Raw genomic sequence first — 21,787 nt, forward strand, 5'->3', positions numbered from 1 at the left:
CTGCATCGCTCAGCCCTCCTGGGCTTTGCTTTCCCCATTTGTAAGATGAGGCCAGCGCTGCCCCGTGCCGGGACAGTTAATGCGCTGGGCAGAGGACCGCAGAGGAGGGACACACGGGGATGCGTCACCCTCCCTGGGGAGCGCTGGCCGGGCACTGCCAGTTCCCAGGGCCACCCGTGGGTGCTCTGCCCTGGGGTGCCACAGCCTCCGGCCGCAGTGAGGCAGCAGCTTTGCAATCACAGCGTGCCCTGCCGCAGAGCCGGCCCCGGGCCCTCGCCTTGCCAAAACGGAGCAGGGGAAGGACCGGCACGGGGAGTCCCGGCAGACACCCCAGCCGGCCGGGGCTGCTGGGGCTGGAGGAAGGATGAAAAGGCTTTATTGATAAATACACACGCTATGTACAGAGGGGAGACATCTCCACCCAGCCCAGCACCCCAGCGGCCTCCCGGCCCGAGGGAGCCCCGGCCCAGCCGGCAGCGCACGGCTTCTCCCTGGCGAGACGCCGGCCCCCAGGAGGTGCTCGGTCTCGGACCGTCTGCAGCAAGCGCGGCACATGCCCCGGCAGAGAGGGTCCACCGCGGCGGGCACAGCCCCACACGGCCCTTTCCAAGGGAAGGTCCCATCTGGGGGCACCTCGGTGGGCCCAGGAGCTTCGGGGAGGGCACGGGGGCGCCCCAGGGCTGTGCCCCCCCCGGCTGCGGCAGCCCCTGCACCATCCCGCCAGGCCCACACGGGTGGGCGCTCAGTTCCTGGGCGGCAGCGGCTGGTTCACAATCACTTGCACGACAAAATCCTTCTGGATCTTGGTCTCCTGCAGGCGCGTGCGGTCGGTGAGCAGCTTCCCCGAGAAGAACCAGCGCTGCCAGGCCAAGTCGATGCCCTCCTGCACCTGCAGCTGCTTCTTGAGCTGCCCGACAGTGTCGCCCATGCTGGCGCTGAGGCGCAGGTCCTTGCCCGTGGAGAGGCGCACCTTGAGGGCGAACTCCCGCCGGGCGCTGGGCAGGGGCTCGGCGGGCTCGGCGCCCTCCTCGTCGCTCCGCTCCAGGATGAGGTTGACGGGCGGCGCGAGGCAGTACACAGGCAGCTGGTACCGGTTGCCCAGCTCGTCGTAGCACTCGGTCAGGGAGCCTGGGGGCACAGCGGGGTGAGAGGCTGCGGGCACCCGGGCACCCCCACCAAGCGGGTCCCAGGGCCGGCAGAGGGCACAGAGCCTCGCTTGCCCCCCTTGGTGCAGCCAAGCAGGCAGCTGGTGGCCTCTCTCCAACCCAGGACCCTGATCCCAGGACCCCGACCCACAGGCTCCCCAGGATGTGGGGCGTGCGGCCCCCGCCGCCAGCCCTGCCTCGAGCGCCCGCGCTCACCGTGGGGCAGGGTGATGCTGGCTCCGTCCAGGATGGCCTGGGCCAGGCTGTGGTCGTTGGCCTCCACGGCATAGGCTGCCGCCTTCAGGGCGTCCCAGATCTCCTTGCGGCCCTCAAAGGCGGGCGCCGTGTCCCAGAACTCGTCCCGCTTGCTGCGCAGCTGCCCGTCCGTCATGGGGTAGTCGCTCTTCCACTTGGGACGCTCCTTCTTCAGGGGCTCATTGCGGCCTGTGGAGGGAGCGGAGGCAGGGCTTGGCCGCGGGACGGGGCTCCCAGGCGGCCCCCCACCACGGGCACTCCCTCTTCCGCAGCAGGGCGGCCGCCGGGCCTCGAGGCAGGGCGGTATTTATAGCTCGGGGAATTAGCCGGGGAATAAGCCGGCGGCTCAGAGCGGGAAAGGGATTACGGGGGCTGAGCCACGGCCCCAAGCGAAGGGCAGGACTCCCGGGTCCTCTCTGGCTGCCCCGGTGCCGGGCAGCATCTGGATGCCCCCACGGAGCAGCCCCCCCACAGCTCAGCAGCCCCCAGGATCACTGCCCTTGCCGAGCCAGCCGGCAGCCCCATGGGAACAGCGCTGGCCCCACGGCAGTGCCGGAAGCGTGGGGCAGGAAGGAGCTGCCGTCGCTCCCAGCTGAGCAGGGGACAATGCGCGGCGGCAGCTCCTTCCTGCCTCCCCTTTCCGTGGGGCCGGCAGCGGGACCGCTGGGGCCTGACCCCACGTGCTCCAGCTGTGTCCCTGGGAAGGCTTTTCCCCGGGCAAGTGCGATGCATGGCACAACCCCTTGGTGCACCAGCCCTCACAAGGGACACCCACCCTGGGGGACGCAAGGGGCACGGGAGAGCCCAGCTGCCCCGGAGGCGCGGGACCCAGGGCAGGACGCTGAGCATCCTTGAGCAGCACCCGCGTCCCCGGGCGGCCACCGCAGCAGCGCTGCCGATTCAGCAGGCACGGCGCCGGGCAGGAGGGATTTGCAGCGCCGCAGGACGGAGCAAGGTCAGAGTGAGCAGCTGCCCCGGAGGGCGGCGGGAGGGCGCTGTCCCCAGCCCCGAGGAGGCAGAGTGGGGGGCCGCCGGCCTCACCACCGCAGGACATGGGCAGAGCCGGAGGCACCCGGTGCAGCCGAAGCGTGCTCGCAGCGGGACTCCCGGCCAGCGCCGTCCTCCCTGCTTCGTTTGCAGGAAAGGGAAGAGGGCTGGCGTGGGCGAGCAAGCGGGATCCGCGCCGCAGGGAGCCCAGGCAGCCGCCCCTCACAGGCCTGGCCCAGGTAGGCAGGATTTAAGCCTCTTTATTTATTGCTGCCGCTCAGCCCAGGCCTGGCAGCCTCTAATCACCTTGCGCTGCTCTATTCCTGGCCCGTTGTGCAACCTTCCACCCCCTTCCCCACGCGCCGCCGTCACAGCACCTCGAGACAGGTCCGGCCACTTCCCGTGCCCGGCCGCGAGCCAACAGGATCTGGCTGGCTGGCCGCCCGCCTCCTGTGCTGCCGGCACCGGGCTGCCCCATCCCGACGCAGCCTTGCTGCCTCCAGGCAGCCTCCCCCATTGAAGAGGGGACAAGAAACGCCAGATCCACCCGGCACTGGGTCGCGGCAAGTCCTGGCCGGGGCAGAAGCTCCCGCGGCCGAGGACCTGCTCCAGCAGCAAACCGAGCCTGGATCCGGCCTCTTGCCCCCACCGCGGGCTGCAGGCACGAGCCGCCGGTTTGGTGGACCCACAGGAGCCGCAGGGCTGGCGCAAAGGACCCCAGCGGGTCTGCAGGTGGAAGGAGCACGCAGAGCCAGGCCTCCGGATCCGACCCTCCCAGGCGCAGCGGCACAGAGTCGGCACAGAGGTGTTTGCCGAGGGCCTCACACACCCTCGGAGCTGAGCAAACAGCCCCGGCCGGGCCAGCAGCCCGGCAGCACCCACGCGTTCACAAGGAGACGGCAGCACCCCAGGCGGGACAGCCGGGAGCCGTCGTCCCACAGCACCGCGCGGGGGCTTCGCCACGCTGTCCGTGGAACAGAAGTCACCGTCCCGCCAGAAAAGCGCTCTTCCTCTCGCCCGGCTCTGCGGAGGAGGCCGGGGCTCCCTCCGTCCTCACCGCGCGCCCGGCGCTTCCTGCCCCTCCTCGAGCGCTCGGCCATGAGCACGGCGGTTCGCGGCGGGCGCAAGGCGCTGCGGCTGCACCGGCTGGGGAGGAGGGCGACAGGCGGGGGGGCGTGATTCACCCCGCCACCCGCACCGCTCCCGACGGGGCCGGATTCGGGAATGCCGGGGGCCGGATCCCGCAGGGCGCCGTCACCCCGCAAGTTGCAACAGCCGGGGCACAGCGACTCCGGAGGTGGAGACGCGGGGACGGGTTGCTGCTTGCAGGCGGGGAGCTCGGCCGGGCGATGCAAAACCCGCCGGCGGCCGGAGCCCGGGGCAGCAACTCCGGCGCTACTGCATCGCGGTGGCACCGTCCCACGGGTCCTGCCGGGGCAGCGGTGGGGCTCACGGCGGGGACCGGGGGGGCGAGAGCCTTCGCCTTGGGCACTTCCCCCCCCCAAAAAAAAGCGCCCCGGGGCTAGCGCAGGCCTAAAAGCAGCCGGGACCCGGCAGAGCCGGGCAGGAGGTGGCGTTACACCCCGGGCACGATTCTGCCCCGCGCGCACGCCGTACGGTACCGGAACGCAGCGGCGCCGGCTGGGAGGAAAACTCGGTGCTACGAGCCGGGGCGGGGCGGGGCGGGGCGGGGGGCACGGCCCCCGGGGGGCTGCACCCCACGGGGACAGCGGGTTCGTCGGGAGGCACGGACGAGGCAGCCCCCGGTGCCCACGGACCGGACCCCCCCCGGTGCCCGCGATCCCCCCCGGGGGTGCACGGACCGGACCCCCCCCCCGGTGCCCGCGGACCGGGCCACCCCGTGCCCGCGCCCCCGGGGCGCGCGGCCGGCGCCGCTCACCTGCTCGCTTGCGGGGGTTGCCGGCGGCGGGCCGCTCCCGGCGCTGCCGCCCCACGCAGCCGCCCATGTCGGGGCTCAGGGGCGGCGGCAGCGGCGCGGGGCGCTCGGCATGGGGCCGGGCCGGCTCCGCGCTGCGCCCGCCCGCGGGGCCCGGCGCCGTGCAGCCGCGCCGCCCGGCTCTGAGCGCCGGGGCCGCCCCGCCGCCGGAGACACCCCGCGCTCCGCCCTCCCCAGGTGCGCATGTGACCGCCGGCGGCGCCCGGGCCCGGCCCGGCCCGCCCCGCCCGCGCCGACACCCCCGCCTGGCGCCGCCGCCACCGGCACCGGTGCCGGCGCCGCCCACGTGCGCGCGCTCGCTCCCGCGACGCTTTTGTCCCATCCGCCCCGCCGTACGGGGGAGCCCCGCCCCCCGGCGGACCCGCTGTTCGCCCTCCGTGGCGGGGTGGGGGGCGCGCGCCTGCGGCGCGCATGCTCAGCGGCCCTTCCCCGCGCGGGGGGGGGGCGGGCCCGCGGCGTGGCGCATGCGCGCGGCGGGGTGCGCCGGCGGCTAGCTGCCCTCGGCGCGGGGTGTCATGGCGGCGGACGGCGTCGGGGCCCTCGTCGCCTTCGTTCAGGACTTCGTGGCTGGCCAGCAGGATGCGCGCGCCGTTGAGGTGGCGGCAGGTACCGGGCGGCGGGGCGGGTGGGATGGGGCCTGGCGTGGGGCGGGGGTGTAGTGTGGCCAGGCATGGCCGTGGGGCGGGCTGTGGGGCAGGGCAGGAGCGTGACTGTGACCATGGCCATGAGGCTGTGGGGGTGGGCTGCGGTGCAGGGCAGGAGCATAGCCGTGGGGCTGTGAGGCAGGGCAGAGGCATGGGCATGGGGCAGGCTGTGGGGCAGGGCATGGCCATGGGCATGGCTGTGGGTCAGGGCATGGTCATGATGCTGTGGGGCGGGCTGTGGCTCAGGGCGGGGGCATGGCTATGGGGCTGTGAGGTGGGCTGTGGGGCAGGGCATGGCCATGAAGCTGTGTGCAGGCTGTGGGGTAGAGCAGAAACAGAGCTATGGGGCTGTTGCAAGGGCTGTGGTGCAGGGCAGGGGCATGGCCGTGGACCTGTGGGGCAGGCTGTGGGGCAAGGCATGGCTATGGGGCTGTGAGGTGGGCTGTGGGGCAGGGCATGGCTATGAAGCTGTGGGCAGGCTGTAGGGTAGAGCATAGGCCGAGCTATGGGGTTGTGGGGTGGGCTGTGACTCAGGGCAGGGGCATGGCCGTGGACCTATGGGGCAGGCTGTGGGGCAAGGCATGGCTGTGGGGCAGGGCATGGCCATGAAGCTGTGGGCAAGCTTTGGGGCAGAGCAGAGACAAAGCTATGGGGCTGTGGGATGGGCTGTGGTGCAGGGCAGGGGCATGGTTGTGGCCATGGGGCTGTGGGGTAGAGCATGGGGCAGAGTATGAAGACACGGCATAATGCGTGGAGCAGAGCATGGTTATGGCTATAGGACAGGTCCTGGGGTATGGGGCAGAACATTGAAGTGTGGGGTGGGGCAGGGAAGGTCCCGGCTGTGAGCAAGGTATGGGGGTGTGGGTATGGGACTGTGGAGTGGGGCAGGGCATGACTATGGGGCAGGGTATGGGGCATGGCTGTGGGGCAGGGCAGACCATGGGGCATACCCATGGATCTGTGGGGCAGGCAATAGATGTGTGGGCATGGCCAGGCAAAGACGGGGCTGTAGGGGGGGATGGGGCAGGGCATGGGGTGTAGCCATGGGGTGAGACAGAGGAGCGTGGGGCCGGGCACTGGGTTTTGGACATGGCCATGGGGCAGGGCAGAATATGGGTGTGGGATTGTGGGGTGAGGTCTGGCATTGGGGTGGTCGTGGGGTGGAGCAGGGCATGGGGACAGGATGCTGCTGGGGTGGATGCAGAGTTACATGGTGTGGGGGGTGGATCAGGATTTTGGAGGGCTGGCCCAGAGCATGGGCTGGGATCAAAGATGTCGGGTACTGGTGGTGCTGGGAGGCCGACCTGGAGCGGGGAGTGGGACTTTGGGGCAGGGGGCTGTGGTGTGGGGCTGTGTGAGGCTGTGAGCCGCAGCGCTGGAGGCACGGGGGGAGCTGCAGGATGGTCCTGGGTGTGGTTGGCTGGGAGGCAGAGGTGGCTGCCTGCAGGAAGGAAGCCCCTGGCCCTGCCTTTGGGAGGAAACTGATGTGCTGCCTTCTCCTGTCCCTGGTCCTGGGGCTCAGGCTCTGGCTGCCCTTTCTGTGGTTTCTCCTCCTTTCCTGGCAGGGCTTGAGGCATTTGATTTCCTTGGATAATTTGTCTTTCTGCTTGGAGCAGCGATTTGGTGACTTTGTTACGTTAGGGAATTTGCAGCTTCAGGAATGTGGCTTTTTAAGGGTAAGGCAGAGCATTCGTGTTTCTAGGCAGCGGCTTCTTCGTGTTTGGAAAGGATCTGAGAGAGCAGAGAAGGGCTACATGGACTACACTGTACAGCAGGGTAGCTTACCGAGCCTTCCCAAGACCGATGGGTTGTGAACTGTCCAGTGGTATCTTGGTGAGGAGATGAGCTGGCAAAACTGGCAGATAACCCAGGGGTCCATGTAATGCGCAGTGAAAAAGACGCCAAGGAAATTTGGAGGAATTCACTAAACTATGTGACATTCAAGATGTTGCAAAAGAGTTGCAGAAAGCCTCCAACATGTTTGCAGTAGACGAGGGAGGAAAGATAACCTTACGATTGCTCTTGTCATCTATGGTTGTGTTACAGAAGTGCCCTGAGAAAGCTTTGCCTCTTCACAGACATACCAAGAGATAAGCCGCTCCCCCCAGCTCCTGTCAGCCATGTGGCACTTGTGACAAACCTCCCTTGACAAGCGAGCGAGCCAGCGAGTGTCCTTTGGCCCCTCTGACCTTTCATAGAATCATACATCAGAAAATATTAAATTGCATCACATCTCCTTGAGCAAAAGGGGAGGTTTTTCTAACCTCGTGGCCTTTGTGCGATTGTCGGAAGAAACATGTTGAGCTTCTCGCATGTGTTGCTGAGTACTAAATTAACTGTAACTTGGCAAGTGGAAGACTTCAGTGCTGCTACAGGCAGCTCGGACTGCACAGGTCAGTGGGTGTCAGAAGGAGGCTGAACTCGTTTTTATTGAAAAATGGGGAGAGAGGGATGCTGCTGTTACAGAAATCCATCACGCTCGCCATGAATACTGTGTTCGCGTTTTGAGGGAGTGGGGGAGATGGGCTAAAATGGAAAGTGTGCAGAAATGATTAATGTCTGGAAAGATACCATGAGAAAGGGGGGAGGAGGTGTCAGAAAAGGGAGCAGATGGATTCCGAGTAATGATACAGCAAAGGTAAAGCGCTTGCTTCAGTTTAGCCTCTCAAACTGCGGGAACTGCAGCATGGAAAGGCAGCCGCTCCTGTTAAAGGGAATACTGGCCTTCAGGAAGCATGATTAACCTTGGGAACTTGCTGCTGCCAGATGTGGAGGCAGAAGTTTCACGGGCTAACTACTGTGCTTGCAGTGCTGCTGAGGCAGGTCCAATTATAGCTGTGCTTGCACTTAAACCATGGTCGCCACTGCTGCAGCGTCTGCTGCTGGTGCTGCGAGCATGAGGCAGCGCTTGCAGGTGATGCCACTGGGGTTCGTGGGGCTCTTTCACGCAGGGCAAAGCCAGTCAAACCTCCGCGTCTCGGAGAGGAGAGCGCGTTCCCAGGGGAAGGCTGGAGCAGAGCAAAGGGGTTCCAAACCGCAGGGAACATCAGTAGTTGATTGCGGTTAGATCACTACACTTCAGCCCTTTCCTGTTGATTAGGAAACCAGCTGTTCTGGGTAGATGTTGCTTTCAGTCTTTGAAAATGCAGAGAGGCTGAGTGGGTGGTTGTGGAGAAGATATTTGTCTCAGACCTTCTGCACAGTGGTTCAGGAAAGAGGCACAAGGGCTTTTTGTAAGCTCGCTGCAAGCTTTTCGTAAGCTGTGCTCTGGGAGCAAGGTGTTTGTATCCCAGAAGTGAAGGGGGTCGCATGAGCTGTCTTGGCAGTCTGCTGTGCATCATGCCGGTGTACAACACCTGCTAGCCATCGCACTTCTGTTTTCCTGCAAGAAACTTCATCAGCACCTAAGAGCTGTCACTTGTGGCAACTCCGCTTTGGTCTGGGCCTGTTGATTCTGTGGCCTGCTGGACCCCTCTTTTTCCTCGTGGCTCACCTTATTTGTCATGCACCAGTTCTGTCCCTCGTTCCAGGCTCTCTCTCTCTGTTATGCCAAGTGGGATTGAAGCCCTGTCTTGGGAGCCAGGGCCGCCTGCTGTCAGAAAACATTGTCATAATTTCTTCCACCCCCAGAGACCTCTCTAATGAACCGCATGACTTAATATTGAAATTAACTGCTTTAGAAAGAGCCAATAAATGTTTGCAGCAGCAGGAAACACTGGCTGAGATAAGGCCTGGGAAAGCCCCAAACTGAAACCTTTAGGCTTCTCAGTGTGTGGGTCTGCCAGCCATGTAGGCTGGACTTCAGCAGGACACGGGAACAAATAGGGCCCTCCAGAGTGCCCAGAAACACTCCTGGGCAAAGATAGTGGATCTCGGTGCTTTTTTTGTGGAGAAAAGTTGTTTTACCCTGGTTGTGGGCAGGGGGTGTTGCTTGTTATACAGCAACATCCCTTGTTGTCCGTGAGTCAGAGGTTAGCAGGCCCAGGGCAATGCAGTCCCTTGCCTCCCACCGCACATCTGCCCACAGGGCACCTGCAGAGCTTTTGTACTGAGCGTGTGTCACATCAGCTGTGGGTGGCAGGAGTGGAGAACCTGCCCTGCTGCCAAAGCTCTTGTAGGGTGCAGCAGGTCCTTGCCAAAGCCTCTGGAGGAGTGACTCTCCCCAATTCAATTACAAGGAAATTGAGGTATTAGGTGAGTGAAGCAACCTGGTTGGGGTGTGTGAATCAGCTGGCAATAACCTGCCGATGCTGTGTCTTACTCTGACCACAAAACGTCCTTCTCCCCATCTTGCAGCGAGGTTGTGCAGATGTCGCTTAGTGCAGCACAGAGGTGGTGGAGCCAAGAGGGGAAGCTGGGTGTTTGTTAGCATCTGGGGCTGTGTGCTTCTCTCAGGAGCAGCACGTCAGTGACATGCAGCCAGGCTGCCGCAGTGGCCACGGGGGGAGGCACAGGCAGAGCACGGGGAAGTTCACCCCTCGCCGCCTGCCCTCAGCTCTGATCCAGATGAGTCTCAATCCCAGAGGTGTTCGCAGGAAGGGCTGGAGGTAGCTCCATCCCTGCGTGCGCATAGCTCCAATTATGCTGAAGGAGGTGCCGGCCACCAGGCCAGCCTTGCCCATGGTCATGCTGGGGCACTTCCCGTGTCTCCAGCACCCTGCCTAAGCACCAGTCTGGGAGTCTTTGCTTTATTCTCTTACTCCTCGTCTTTCTCCAGGGGTTAAAGATGGAAGCTGGACTGTACTGCAGCTTGTGGAAGCCCTTGGGTAAGAAAAGCTTTGCACATGTTTTGCACCACATAAGGGTATTGCAGGGGAGATTCCTGCAAGGAGGGTTTGTGAGAAGGAAACGTGCATGGTAACAACTTGTCCAGGATGAGCTACAGCTAACTCCAGCACTCGGGCAGACATGTCGCAGCACACAGGCCTGCAAATATGTTGTCCACTCACTGCACTGGGGCTGAGCTGTGCTTTATCCTCTCAGAATTCAAGAGCCATTTGGGAAAGGGCAGGCCCAGACCAGGCCTTGAGGCTCTCCCAGGACTGAGTAGAGATGTCGTGGCAGGCAGTGAGCCACAGGGCACATCTCAGGTGGGGCTGTCCCTGGCAGGAGCTGCCTAAGTACCCAGCTGCACATCTCCATGTCATGTTGCTGGCTTCTGTCTGTGAGCTGTTGTGGCCTGGGACTCATTTCTCCCAAGATGGGGGCTGGGTTTGGCTCTTTGTATGATGCTGTTGTCTAAGGCTTTGCCCTTTTTCAGCACTTCTGCTCTTGGGAGCCTGAGTTTGGGGTGTAGAGCATCGTGCGAGAGCTTTTTCTTTGGTCCAACTTGAGAAGAGGCTTCTTTCCTCTGGGTTTATGGTTGCATGGCTCTGGGGCCAGACACATGCTTGCAACAAAGTCAGGATAGGAGGGGTCTGCTCCCACCCTGCAGGCAGGAGGGGACCCAAGTTGGGCAGGACTATGCCACTGGCCCCCTGCCTGGACAGCAGCACTTCTTCATTTTGGGTTTGCTCGGGGTACATTTCCTGCTCAAGTGTCCCTGCTCACAAGAGGCCTTTTGGGTTTCCATCACGGTTGGCTAGGTCTTGTCTGGAGAACGCAGATCCTCGGACACGAGGGCGAGGCATCCAGCTGCTGTCGGAAGTCCTGCTCCAGTGTTACTCCCTGCTCCAGGAGAAGGAAGGTGAGGGCTGCACTGGGCCTTTGGGTGGCTGCTGGCAGGGTTGAGGAAAAGCCTGTGCCCTGAGAGGGTCCATCTTCCACTTGACAAAGTGATTGATTTAGTACTGTGACCATCTCAGGGGTCGAAGTCCAAGGAGGATGTAGTGCCTCACGCTTCAGCCTTTTTGCTACCCTCACAACACAATTTAGGTCACTACACGAATGAGCCAGAGCCCTGGAGCGGCAGCTGGTGCCCCCAGCAGTGTGTGGGCGTTGCACACCCAGGTGTGCTCAGTGGCACGTGGAAGGCTGGGGGACATATCTGCATGTCAAAATCCTTGGGTGGTGAATCACTGCAGGAAAGCCGTCATTCACAAAGCAAGTCACACCACAGTTCTGGTGCCTGCCCATGTTAATTCGGGGTGTGTGGGGGTCCCTGTGGCCTGGAGAGGTCAGAGATAAATGTGAGGATGATGGTGGAGTGGAGGACCTGAGGGGAAGGAGGAAGATACTCCCTTCAAGGAGGCAAGGAGAAGGTTTGGCTGTATTAAATGCCACGTAGTTGCTGGCTGGCAGCAGGGGAAGACAATAAGTGCTGTCAAACATTGACTTGGAGCACACAGAAATGAAATGCACACGGAGCTACTGGTGTAACTGGAATCAGTTGTAATGACAGTGATGGGGACTGAGGTGCTCTGTAGAGATGGAGAGAGGTGATAAGGTTCAGTGGGGAAGCCTGGAAGTCAGGACAGCTGAGAGAGAGGAAGGAGCTGAGTTAGAGCCAAGTCACCAGGAGCTCTGGAGAAGGGTGGACAGAGCCAGCTCCCTGGGAGGGCACAGGCAGCTGCTGTGACCCCCCTGGCTGGCCCGTCTCCCTTCGTGGCTCTCCTCACGCGGTTCATTTCTCAAGCATGCTGTGTCAGGCTGCCTCCTGGGGGGGTGATTTCTGCAGCAGCTGTGGGCACAGGATGCCGCCAGCCGGCTCTTCCAGTCTGCTTCCTGCTGCCGCTCCCCAGGCCCCGGGTGTGCAGGCGTCTGTGGCCGTGACTCAGGGCCCAGGAACGTGTTGTGGAGCCAAACACAGGGAACCCAGGGCTCCTGCTCCAGCCTTGCGCCCCACCCCGCAACGTCCTCCAGTCCCTCCACTGAGCGTTGGTGCCTGCCAGTGTCTGCACCCACATGTCCAGACAGGCCAGGGCAGACACCTCCCTGGTAGCTCCAGCACCTCTGCAATGGCTGGAGGTGGGTGCTGCCCCACTGCGGTCAGACGTGGGTCATTCACAGGGGAAGGGAGAAGGCGTCAGAGCCAGGTGGGTGCACCGAACAGTGGCAGAAGCTTGGCCAGCCCTCACGTTCATCCGTGCGAGGTTTGCTCACTGTTCAACCTGCAGCTGCTTTTGGCAGAGCCAGGGCTGGTGCTGAGTTTCCGGGGCCTAACACGCTTCGGTGTCTGTTTCTGGCAGTGCTGCATCTGGTCCTGTTCTATGAGAACCGGCTGCAAGATCATCACCTCGTGATACCCTCAGTGCTCCAGGGACTCAGAGCGCTGGTGAGCTTGCGTCCTCCAAGCCCGCAGCTGCAAGGACGTGCTCCAGAGTGGGACTGGGAAGGTGCAACACCTGGCTGCAGGCTGGAGCAATGTGTCAAGCAGAGCCCAGCTGGGCTGTCAGCTCCTGCCCATCACATTGTCCTGTCTCCTCTGCTCCTGCTATGTCCCTTGCAACACAGCAGGGGAGTTGAGACTGCCTTGATTTTCTGCCCTATAGTGGTATCACTGAGCACCCTGGGGAGCAGACTAGGTCCTCCCCACTACGTGCTAATGTCTCGGGGCTGGCCTTTCCCAGCAGGAGAGACGGGGGTCTCGTCTTGTCCTGTTAGTGAGGATGGCAAGCTCTCCCTGGGGTCTCGGGAGGATCCCACAGTGCTAGAGGTGGCTGCTGTACAGAGGGCAGGAGCTGTTGTCGTGGTTTCTATTCTTACTTTGCTTTACCTGCCTACAGAGCATGTGTGAGGTGCTGGCCCCAGGGCTGGCAGTGTCTGTGCTCAAAGCCATCTTCCAGGAGGTGCATGTGCAGGTGAGCAATGTGATTTCCCCCCTGCTCCTGTCCCTGTTCTCTGTGTGGCTGGGGATGGCCCGCCTGCCCTGAGGACTGAGCTCATGTCAATCAGTAGCAGTCCAGTGCCCCCGGGGAGCTTAGAGACAGCGTGGCTCACTGCAAAGGCAGAAGGCAACTGATCATATTTGGCCCTTGCCCTCTCTTTTCTCACCCCTGGTGGAATTAACTTTCTTCAGGCCCTTTCTTTCAGGCAGCATGTGTGGCCCTGGCATGATTTGGGTTGTGTATACATGCGGTTGTGTTCAGGTGCATGTGTACACTTTGCATGTAGTAAATGGGATCTGTGTGGCAGGAAGCAGCAGCTGAGCTGCTGGGGGTCCTGCCTGCTGCTCAAGGGCACGTGTGCGCCCTTGGGTGCTGTGTAGCAATGCTGCGATGTGTGGAGGCTTGTTCTAATTGCTTTGCTCCTCCCTGCAGTCCCTGCTGCAGCTGGACCGCCACACAGTCTACAGCATCATCACCAACTTCATGGGCACCAGGGAAGAAGGTGAGGGGGCTGAGGCCAGAACCATGCTGGAGTTGCTCAGGCTGGGAAAATGGCTCGCTTTTTCCTGCTCGGGGCAGGGGGGCTGTGTGGTACTGCTCGGGAAGAGCTGGAAGGGCTCTTGAGCCAGGGAAGCAGGGCTGATTTCACTGTCATGTTGGTGAGGTCTGGAGTTCTGCAGCCCTTCCTGCTCACGCCCCTTCCTTCTGCAGAGCTGAAGGGCCTGGGTGCTGACTTCACCTTCGGCTTCATCCAGGTGATGGACGGGGAGAAGGATCCCCGCAACCTGCTGGTGGCCTTCCAGATTGTGCGTGATCTCATTGTCAAGAACTACGCCCTGGGTGAGCCTGCGCCTGCCATGCGGAGCTGATAAGGGGATGTGTCACTTTTCTTCCTGCTGTTGGAGGGGTGGCCCTTGGGCCCAAGCAGGGCTGGGGTTGTCCCTGACGTGATTTGGGAGCTGCAGAGCCAGCCTGTGGCTGGTGCTGAGCACGGATGCTGTGCCCCTCTTCCCCAACATCTCTTCTCACATCCTCTGTCCTTTCTCTGCAGGTCCCTTTGTGGAAGAGCTGTTTGAAGTGACGTCCTGCTACTTCCCCATTGATTTTACTCCAGTGAGTGAGTCTGCCCCCTGCCACAGACTGTTCCTTTTCCTAGTGTTTTTTTGTGGCGTTGTGTCCCCTCCAGGGAATGGGAGGTGAGGGTGGGCAAGAGGCTTGGCTGGGCGGTGCTGTGCTGCAAGCCGTGGTATCCAGGCTAGCTCTGGTGCCAGGCTGGCTCTGGTGACCAGCATTGCTGCTGCCCTGCTCGAGATGAGGTGGTGCAGCCTCAGCCAATGGCTGTGTTAGGAGGTTTCCTAACAGGTCGCCTGCTCTCTGCGCTCCCCTTCTAGCCCCCCAATGACCCTCATGGCATCCAGAGAGAAGACCTAATATTGAGCCTCCGGGCTGTACTGGCCTCCACACCCCAGTTTGCTGAGGTAGGTGGCTCCTTGGCAGCTCTCGGGCACCCAGCTGTTCCTCGAGCACAGGCTGCATTTCATAGTGCTGCAGCTCCCTGTGTGACTCTGTGGGAAGGGAACTGCTGGGACAAGGAATCTGTGCAAGGGCAGTCCTGTCTCCTGCTGGCAGCCCCCCAGTCCCGCCTGTCCCTGGGGCTGGGCATAGGGAGGGTGCTGGTCCTGTCACCCTGGGAAGAGGCTGCCTATTGCAGGTATCCCCCCCTCTTCGGATCTCCTGGGAGGAGCTGAGTGTGCAGCTCCCATGGGGCCACAGATGTGTGTGTTAAGGTGGCACAAAGGGTAGGATGAGTCTAACTGCCTCTCTCTGCAGTTCCTACTCCCTCTGCTCATCGAGAAGATGGACTCAGACCTGCAAAGTGCCAAGCTTGACTCCCTGCAGACCCTGGTAAGGAAGAATTTCCTTTTCCCTTCAATCTGCAGCTGGCCTGGCCTGCTGGGAGGGAGCAGCATACAGCCACCTTCAAGTCCCTCTCATGTCTCTGCCAGTCAGTAACCCACCCTTATAGAACCTGGTCCATAGTTTCCAGGGTTCTTCTTTGGCCTGTATCACTCCTTCCTCTTCCTCTCTCCCTTATGCGGTTCATGCAGCCCTGTGTGAGCCTGCTGGGGCAGGCAGTGTCCCTGCTCTGTGTCCTCCTTGTGCTGGCTTCTCTCTGATGCTTGCTCCTGGCTCCCTCCTGCAGACAGCCTGCTGTGCCATCTACGGGCAGAAGGAGCTGCAGGAATTCCTCCCCAGCCTCTGGTCGTCCCTGCGCAGGGAGGTGAGTACTGCAGGGCCCCTGGCAAATCCTCCAGCACAGTCGGGCTCCTGCTGGGCAGGAGTTCACAGCCAGACCAGGAAGCCCCCGTATCTCCCAGCAGCCCCCACCCGTGGCCTTGGACAGCCCTGGCTGAAATGCAGGGACAGGCCGCCCCTACCAGTGTCCCTGGGGCTGGCCGGGTGTGCCATGCTGCGTGTTCGAAGCGTGCCGGCAGTGAGGCTGGCGCCTGAGCCCTGCAGCCCACACTCACAGTGCGAAGCTTGCAGCTGGGGTGAGCACCGAGCTCAGCTCGTCCCATGGCCTCTCCTGCAGGTGTTCCAGACGGCGAGTGAGAAGGTCGAGGCGGAGTGCCTGGCTGCGCTGCACGCTCTCTCTGCCTGCCTCTCCCGCTCCGTACTCAGCTCCGACACCGAGGACCTCCTCGACTCCTTCCTCAGCAGTGTCCTGCAAGGTAGCCGGCGGAGATACCTACTCTGCCCCAAGCAGCCGGGCTTGGTGGACAGGGCCTGGCACTGCCAGGCCTGCAAACATCCTCCTAGCCAGAGGGGATCTGCCCTCCTGTTCTCTTTGAAACTTTTTTCTTTCCTTTCTAGCTCTTGCAGCTAGCGTTGGCTTCCCCAAGGGAATTAGCTGCCAGAGGGAGGAGAAGGGGGCACAGTAGGAAATACCTATTGGATTGAGTTGCTTCCCTCTCTGCTGGGATTGGGGTGTCCAAGGCTGCACCGTGGCCCTTGGAGCTGAGGGAGGCAGCTCTGTTAAGGAGGCTGTGCTGCAGCTTAGAGCCATGGTACCCCAGAGCTCAGCAGCATTTCCCAGCCCAGGTATCTGCTGTGTCCCTGCACGCAAGGCAGAGGCAGCTCCGCCAGCGCGGCTGACGCCCAGCGTATCTCAGATTGCAGGCACCATCTGTGCGAGCCCGACATGAAGCTGGTGTGGCCCAGTGCCAAGCTCCTGCAGACAGCAGCGGGTGCTTCCCTCCGCACCTGCCACCGCGTCACCCGCAGCGTCGTGCCCCTGCTGCTGGAGCAGTACACCAAGCACCCACAGGTGAGGGGCGCCCTGGGCTCTGCCGTCACAGACAGCAAGGCACAGTGCGGCTGGTGGTTCTGCGTGGTGTGGTGGGGGTGGGCACTGGTGGAGGGCATCGGTCGAAGTGGGTGTCCTTCCCTATTTGCGGGTGGGGGCCCCCTGGGCACCCCCTGGCCTTGCAGCACTGGGCTGAGACATAGCAGTGTCCAGCAGTGACAGTGATCTGAGTTAAACTTCTGTGCCCCTGCAGAGCAGCCAGAGGAGGACAATCCTGGAAATGCTGCTCGGCTTCCTGGAGTTGCAGCAGAAGTGGGGACATGTGGAAGAAGGTGAGGCTTGCTGGACCCTCTGGAGCCGTCCATGTCTCCGGGGTTCTGGCGTGCCCTCACCTTCTCCTATGCTGACAGAGAAGGAAAGCTCCCTGACTTGGATGGCTGCGTGTGCAAACCGCCAGCTGTGTCCCAGGGATCTCACATGCTTGGGTGTGGACCAGCAGGGCCCCAAAAAGGGCCTGTGAGGTGCTGTGGGTAGTGGCTGTGCTGTGACAGCCCAGCGCAGGCAGTGACTCTGTGCCTCTGCTCCAGATGAGAGTGCTCTGCTGGCGCTGCGAGCCCCGGTCTGCACTGTGGTGTTCTCTGCAATGACGGACCCCAGCGTGCAGCTGCAGCTGGTGGGGATCAGGGCGCTGACTGTCCTGGGCTCGCTGCAAGGTTGGTGTCTTGCTTCCCCTGGGTGGTCAAAAGGAGGTGTCACCTCATTCTGGGAGATGTGGTAGCACATGGCTGATGGGTGACACCTGGCCTGTTGCACTGGGTGGGGTGGTCAGATCCAGTGCCACGTGTGACTGTACAGAAGTGGTGGCACTTCCTAGCTAGGACACGAGTTCCAGGGACACTTGGTGTCTCTCTTGCCTGTTCGTACTGGGTACCATGTACCTCTGGAGTTTGGCATGCTGCTGCATTGCTAATAACCTGGATGAGAAGGAAGGATGCTGGCCAGGACACCAGCATCTTTGCTTTGGCCAAGGGCAAGTTTCCTCTATGGCTCTTGTTCCAGGCTTCCTGTCTCCTCCTGACCTGGAGCTGGTTGTGGATCACCTCCTGCGGCTCATTCTGCACGAGGAGGATTCCCAGAGCAGGTGAGGGGCTGGCTGGAGCCATTCCAGTCACCCGCGCTCTGGGAAGAGGAATAAAACCTGGCTTTGCTGCAGAGAGGGGCTGTAATCTGGGTAAAGGCACAGGAGCTGTCTAAGCCAAAAGACTACCTGGGTATAAGAGCCATGGGATAAACTGGGATATTTCTGGGCTGGAAATTGGAAAGCCTGGGCCTGTCAAAGTGGGGGCCATGCTTCACCTCCCAGCAGGATGAACAGGGCAGATTGCTGAGAAATGGGTTTTTGGAGACACCTTCTAGCCCAGGTCTCTGCAGCCTGTGTGCAAGGAGCCCAGGGTCTGAAGCACTCACCTCCCCTCTGCTGTTCTCTTCCCACCTTGCAGTGAGGCAGCAATGGAGGCAGTCGGATCCCTGGCCCCCCTCTATCCGCAGATGTTCTCTGAGCGCATGGTACCGAGGCTTGGAGAGGAGCTGCAGTCAGGTAGGGGCTGGTGGCCATGGGGAAGAGAATGACTTCTGGAATTGAGGTGAAGCCCTGTCCCACCCCTGGTCAGCGCCTACCAGGCAGTGAGGCTGTGCCACACAGGGGGGGTCCATGGCCCCCTTCACTGGGGGATTCTGCGCTGGCCCCATGGTGCTGGCACTGGGCAGGCTGTGCCAGGGGCTAGTTCTGCTGTGCTGCTTCACCCCATCCAACCTGAGGTTCTCTGGGCCATGGTTGCCCTTGGACTGGAGGGCCTGGGTGTCCCCCAACACCCCTCTGAGGTGTGTGTCCTGTTCAGAGCGGGAGGAGGAGGGCTCCCGTGCCCCGCGCTCCCTGCGGCAGCGCTGCCTGCAGGCCCTGGCAGCTGTGTCCACGCACACCAGCATCGTGAGGGAGACCGTCCCCGTTCTGCTGCAGCATCTCCGACAGGTGCAGAAAGGTAACGCAGCCCGCGATGGGCAGCTGCGCGCAGCACTTCTGGGCAGGAGCTGCCTCTGTCGCAGGGGATGGGCTAAAAGGGGGTGGGAAAGCAAGGAGGCAGGGTTGGTGCTGGCAGCCCAGGGCTGGGCTGTGAATCCCACTGATGGAGGGTGAGGAGGGAGAGCTGCATTGCCCTGGGCTCAGCCATGCCCTGGAAAGGGCAGCACGCAGCTGGATGCTGCTGGTGTGCTGCCCCCACGATCCCAGCACTGAAGGGGTGGGGGGCAGTGGCTGTTTGGTGTGACGGTGACTCTGCCCTGCAGGGAGCGAGGCCAGGAATGCCCAAGATGTGGTCTCTGTGTGCCAGAGCCTCCACCGCGTGGCCCTGCAGTGCCAGCAGGATGCGGAGAGTTGCTGGTACTATCACCAAACAGTGGTGCCCTACCTGCTGGCCATGGCTGTGCAGGCTGCCATGCAAGGTAGGCACAGGGCTGAGTGGGAAAGGGGGCAGGAGACAGCTCCCCAGGCTCTGTGGGGTCCTGGGAGCCCCTTTGGGGTCCGAGACCCTGCTGCTAGCGCTGCTGCTGCTGCTGTCACCCTCTGGCAAATGCAGGCACTGTGGGGCCCCAGTGCCTTACTGGCAGGGCCAGAGCTGCAGCCCCCACAGCCAGTGTGGGTCACTGGCCTATGCCGCCTGGTTGTGCTGGATGGCTGTGGCAGGCTCCAGCATGTCCCTTTTCACTCCGCTGTCTGCAGAGAGCACCCACCCACTGCTGGGCAAGGCACTGCTAGAGGAGGAGGCCCTGGCTGCCATGGTCCCTGTCATCAGCGCCGCCAACACTCATCTGAGCCCTGAGTGAGTGATGCTGACGCGGGCTGCTGGGATGCTGGGCACAGCATCCCCTCGTGGAGAGGGCCACGCTGTGTCCCCCTCCACTGCTGTTTGTTCAGGGAGATACCATGCCACCTGACAGGTACCCCAGAGCTCTCTGGTGATGCTCCCAGAGCAGCACATTGCGATGTCTCCTTTCTCCTAGACTGGCTGCCCAGAGTGTGTCCCATGTGGTGCCCCTCTTCCTGGATGGAGAGGTCTCCTTCCTGCCGCAGAACAGTTTTCCTTGCTCCTTCCAGCCCTTTGAGGTGCGTGGGGTGCTTGGGGCTGAGCTGCCTGAGCAGAGGCAGGGGATGAGACTGTGGGCGCACAGGGAAGCAACTGCCAGCAAGGACTGTGAAGAAGTAGGTGCTGTTCTTCCCCCACAGGGTGGGGAGCGCTTTGAAGCACAGAGACGCCTTGTTGCTCTCCTCATGGCCTTTGTCTGCTCCTTGCCCCGCAATGTAAGTTGGGGGAACAGGGTGGAGGGGCCGTGGCCAAGAGTCCTGCCCAGGGCTGTGGGTTAAGCAAGCTCTATGGGGAGAGGAGGGGAGCAGTTGTGGCCCCCAGGCTGTAAAAGGCTGCGGATCTCTTTCAGGTGGTGATCCCTCAGCAGGAAAGGCTGCTCCGGGAGCTGCTAGCACTGAGCTGCTCCTGCAACTGCCCCTTCACAGCCACCACTGCAGCCAAGTGCTTTGCAGGGCTGGTGAACAAGCACCCGGCAGGTAAGAGAGTGGGCAGGCTGCCGTGGGTCCCTGTGCGGTGCTGCTGGGGGGGTGATCAGCCTGTCTCCTCTGTGTCCCCAGGGCAGCAGCTGGATGAGATCCTGCAGCTGGCAGTGAACAGGCTGGAGCCCAGTCTTGCAGAGGGGCCGCACCGAACACAGGCGCTGACCCTGCTGCTCTGGGTAAGGCCTGCCCCAAGTGCTGGAGGAGGGAGGAGCTGGGCGGGGGGCAGCCCCATGCTGACTCTGCTCTGCCTGCACAGGTGACCAAAGCCCTAGTGCTGCGCTACCACCCCCTGAGCTCCCGCCTGACGGACAAGGTAGGCTGTATGTGGGGCTGGGTGCTCTCGGAGGAGCCTGCCCTCTTCCTCCACAGCTGGGTGGGAACCCCTGGCACCACAATGCATCGTCTCAGGGCTCTCTCCCTCGCAGCTGCTGGGCCTGCTGGGTGACGCAGAGCTGGGCCCTGTCGCGGCCGACGGCTTTTCCCTGCTCATGGCCGACTCCCCGGACGTGCTGCACAAGGGCTGCCACGCCGACGTGCGCATCATGTTCCGCCAGCGCTTCTTCACCGACAACGTGCCCAAGCTGGTGCAGGGCTTCCACGGGGCTGGCCCCGGTGAGCGGCCGCCCCTTGGCCCCCGCCTGGCCTGTGGGGCTGGGCTCACCACCTGGTGCCCCCCTTACCTTGGGGATCTGCACTGGGATCTCCTTCTTCCCCTTGCTGCCTGTAACCACCTCTGCTCTCCACAGATGTGAAGGCCAACTACCTGAAGGGCCTGTCCCATGTGCTCAACCATCTTCCCAAACCCGTGCTGGTGACGGAGCTGCCCACAGTGAGTGCTGGCCTGGCTGGGGGGGACTGTGGCAGCGCAGAGCATGCGGCTGGAGGGCTTACTCACATCTCCTGTGTCCTCCCCAGCTCCTCTCCCTGCTGCTCGAGGCCTTGTCCTGCTCAGACCGTGTGGTGCAGCTCTCCACACTGAGCTGCCTCCAGCCGCTGCTGCTTGAAGCCCCCCAGATCATGAGCCTGCACGTCGACACACTGGTCACCAAGTTCCTCAGCCTTGCCTCCAGCCCCACAATGGTGCGTGCACCCCCTTTCCTCTGCCCCATGCACCCCACTCCTCTGCCTTGCACCCCTGCCACTCACTGCTGTCTGTTCCAGGCTGTCCGCATCGCTGCCCTGCGCTGTGCCCATGCGCTCACCAGCCTGCCCACCACAGTGGTAAGTTCTTCACCACCGCTTGCTGCTTGCCCCTGGGTGGAAGGTCCCAGAGGGTCCCAGCCCCCCTCCTGGGGGACAGACAGCACCACACCTTTCTCAGTAACAGCAATCTCTGTCCCACAGCTGCTCCCGTACAAGGCACGGGTCATCCGGGCGCTGGCCAAGCCCTTGGATGACAAGAAGAGGCTGGTGCGGAAGGAGGCGGTGGCAGCACGGGGAGAGTGGTGAGTGTGTGTTGTTGTAGCCACCAGGGAGCTGGAGGGTTGGGGATGTGGCTGATGGCACCACCTCTGTCCCCACAGGTTCCTGCTGGGGAGCCCGGGCAGGTGAGCACCCTGCACGCCCTCCCCGTGCTGACCGACAATCTAACCGGGACCCCGCTGACCTGCCAAGCGATTCAACTGCTGCCACAGACAGACCCAGCCTCCCTCAGTGCCCAGTACGGCTGGGGCTGGAGCATCGGGGCCAGCAGGCAGCGCCCCTCACTGCAGCACCTTCCCGGCACCCCCCGCTCTTCCCTGCGCTGCGGCAGGGGGAGAAGCTGTGCTGCTTGTGGCCTGCCCAGCCCCTGCTGCAGCCAGGGCCAGCGATGGACAGACTCGCCACCTGTGAGTGGAGAGGGCAGGCCTGCGCACGCCTGCACAGCGTGTGGCAACTCGCGTGAGAGAAGAATAAACACACCCGTTTTGGTAATGCTGTGGGGACTCTCACTGCAGGCCAGGTGGGGACCCCTGTGCTCTGGCATCTGTGACGTAGCCTTGCCCTGCTGGGCCTTGCTTTTCCGTTGCCCCCCACCCAGGGCTGTAGCAGGCCCTCAGCTGGTGAAGGGCTTTGCTCCCCTTTGTGCAGAAGCACAGGATCCCCTGGGGCCAGGGTGCTTCTG

The 21,787-nt window shown here is 62.5% G+C and overlaps 2 protein-coding genes across 6 annotated transcripts; one reads left to right on the top strand and one right to left on the bottom strand.

Annotated features, from left to right (window-relative positions):
* Positions 1-603: 603 nt before the first annotated feature.
* UBTD1 (ubiquitin domain containing 1) lies at positions 604-4,772 on the bottom strand. Of its 2 annotated transcripts, none has more exons than XM_064514107.1 (3): positions 4,706-4,772; positions 1,362-1,589; positions 604-1,128 (listed from the first exon to the last, which is right to left on the bottom strand). In XM_064514107.1, exons 1-3 carry the CDS (start codon positions 4,755-4,757, stop codon positions 743-745), a joined length of 666 nt encoding a protein of 221 aa, XP_064370177.1. In that variant the 5' UTR covers positions 4,758-4,772; the 3' UTR covers positions 604-742. The 2 variants fall into 2 exon arrangements, with proteins under 2 accessions (XP_064370177.1, XP_064370176.1); XM_064514106.1 differs by lacking the exon at positions 4,706-4,772 and adding an exon at positions 4,288-4,677.
* Positions 4,768-21,376, top strand: MMS19 (MMS19 homolog, cytosolic iron-sulfur assembly component). Of its 4 annotated transcripts, none has more exons than XM_064514102.1 (31): positions 4,768-4,950; positions 9,706-9,754; positions 10,574-10,674; positions 12,116-12,201; positions 12,653-12,727; positions 13,187-13,256; positions 13,466-13,594; positions 13,806-13,867; positions 14,146-14,232; positions 14,585-14,659; positions 14,958-15,035; positions 15,348-15,486; positions 15,928-16,082; positions 16,315-16,393; positions 16,649-16,774; positions 17,121-17,202; positions 17,561-17,658; positions 17,960-18,100; positions 18,405-18,560; positions 18,838-18,937; positions 19,119-19,221; positions 19,342-19,416; positions 19,551-19,677; positions 19,759-19,859; positions 19,940-19,996; positions 20,109-20,295; positions 20,430-20,512; positions 20,599-20,763; positions 20,845-20,904; positions 21,028-21,128; positions 21,207-21,376. In XM_064514102.1, exons 1-31 carry the CDS (start codon positions 4,860-4,862, stop codon positions 21,232-21,234), a joined length of 3,066 nt encoding a protein of 1,021 aa, XP_064370172.1. In that variant the 5' UTR covers positions 4,768-4,859; the 3' UTR covers positions 21,235-21,376. The 4 variants fall into 4 exon arrangements, with proteins under 4 accessions (XP_064370172.1, XP_064370173.1, XP_064370174.1 ...); XM_064514104.1 differs by having other exon boundaries at positions 4,799-4,940; XM_064514103.1 differs by lacking the exon at positions 16,649-16,774.
* The last annotated feature ends 411 nt before the right edge of the window (positions 21,377-21,787 follow it).

Source organism: Dromaius novaehollandiae, chromosome 6 (assembly GCF_036370855.1).
Source record: "Dromaius novaehollandiae isolate bDroNov1 chromosome 6, bDroNov1.hap1, whole genome shotgun sequence".
Lineage (NCBI taxonomy): Eukaryota > Metazoa > Chordata > Aves > Casuariiformes > Dromaiidae > Dromaius > Dromaius novaehollandiae.

Coding starts and splice junctions, on each gene's coding strand:
- UBTD1 (XM_064514106.1), bottom strand. CDS start 4,666: ATGGGACAAAAGCGTCGCGGGAGCGAGCGCGCGCACGTGGGCGGCGCC. Junction 1,590..4,287: donor CAACCCCCGCAAGCGAGCAG/GTGAGCGGCGCC, acceptor CTCCCTCCACAG/GCCGCAATGAGCCCCTGAAG. Junction 1,129..1,361: donor CAGCATCACCCTGCCCCACG/GTGAGCGCGGGC, acceptor CTGTGCCCCCAG/GCTCCCTGACCGAGTGCTAC.
- MMS19 (XM_064514102.1), top strand. CDS start 4,860: ATGGCGGCGGACGGCGTCGGGGCCCTCGTCGCCTTCGTTCAGGACTTC. Junction 19,222..19,341: donor GCTCCTTCCAGCCCTTTGAG/GTGCGTGGGGTG, acceptor CTTCCCCCACAG/GGTGGGGAGCGCTTTGAAGC. Junction 20,513..20,598: donor TGGTGACGGAGCTGCCCACA/GTGAGTGCTGGC, acceptor TGTCCTCCCCAG/CTCCTCTCCCTGCTGCTCGA.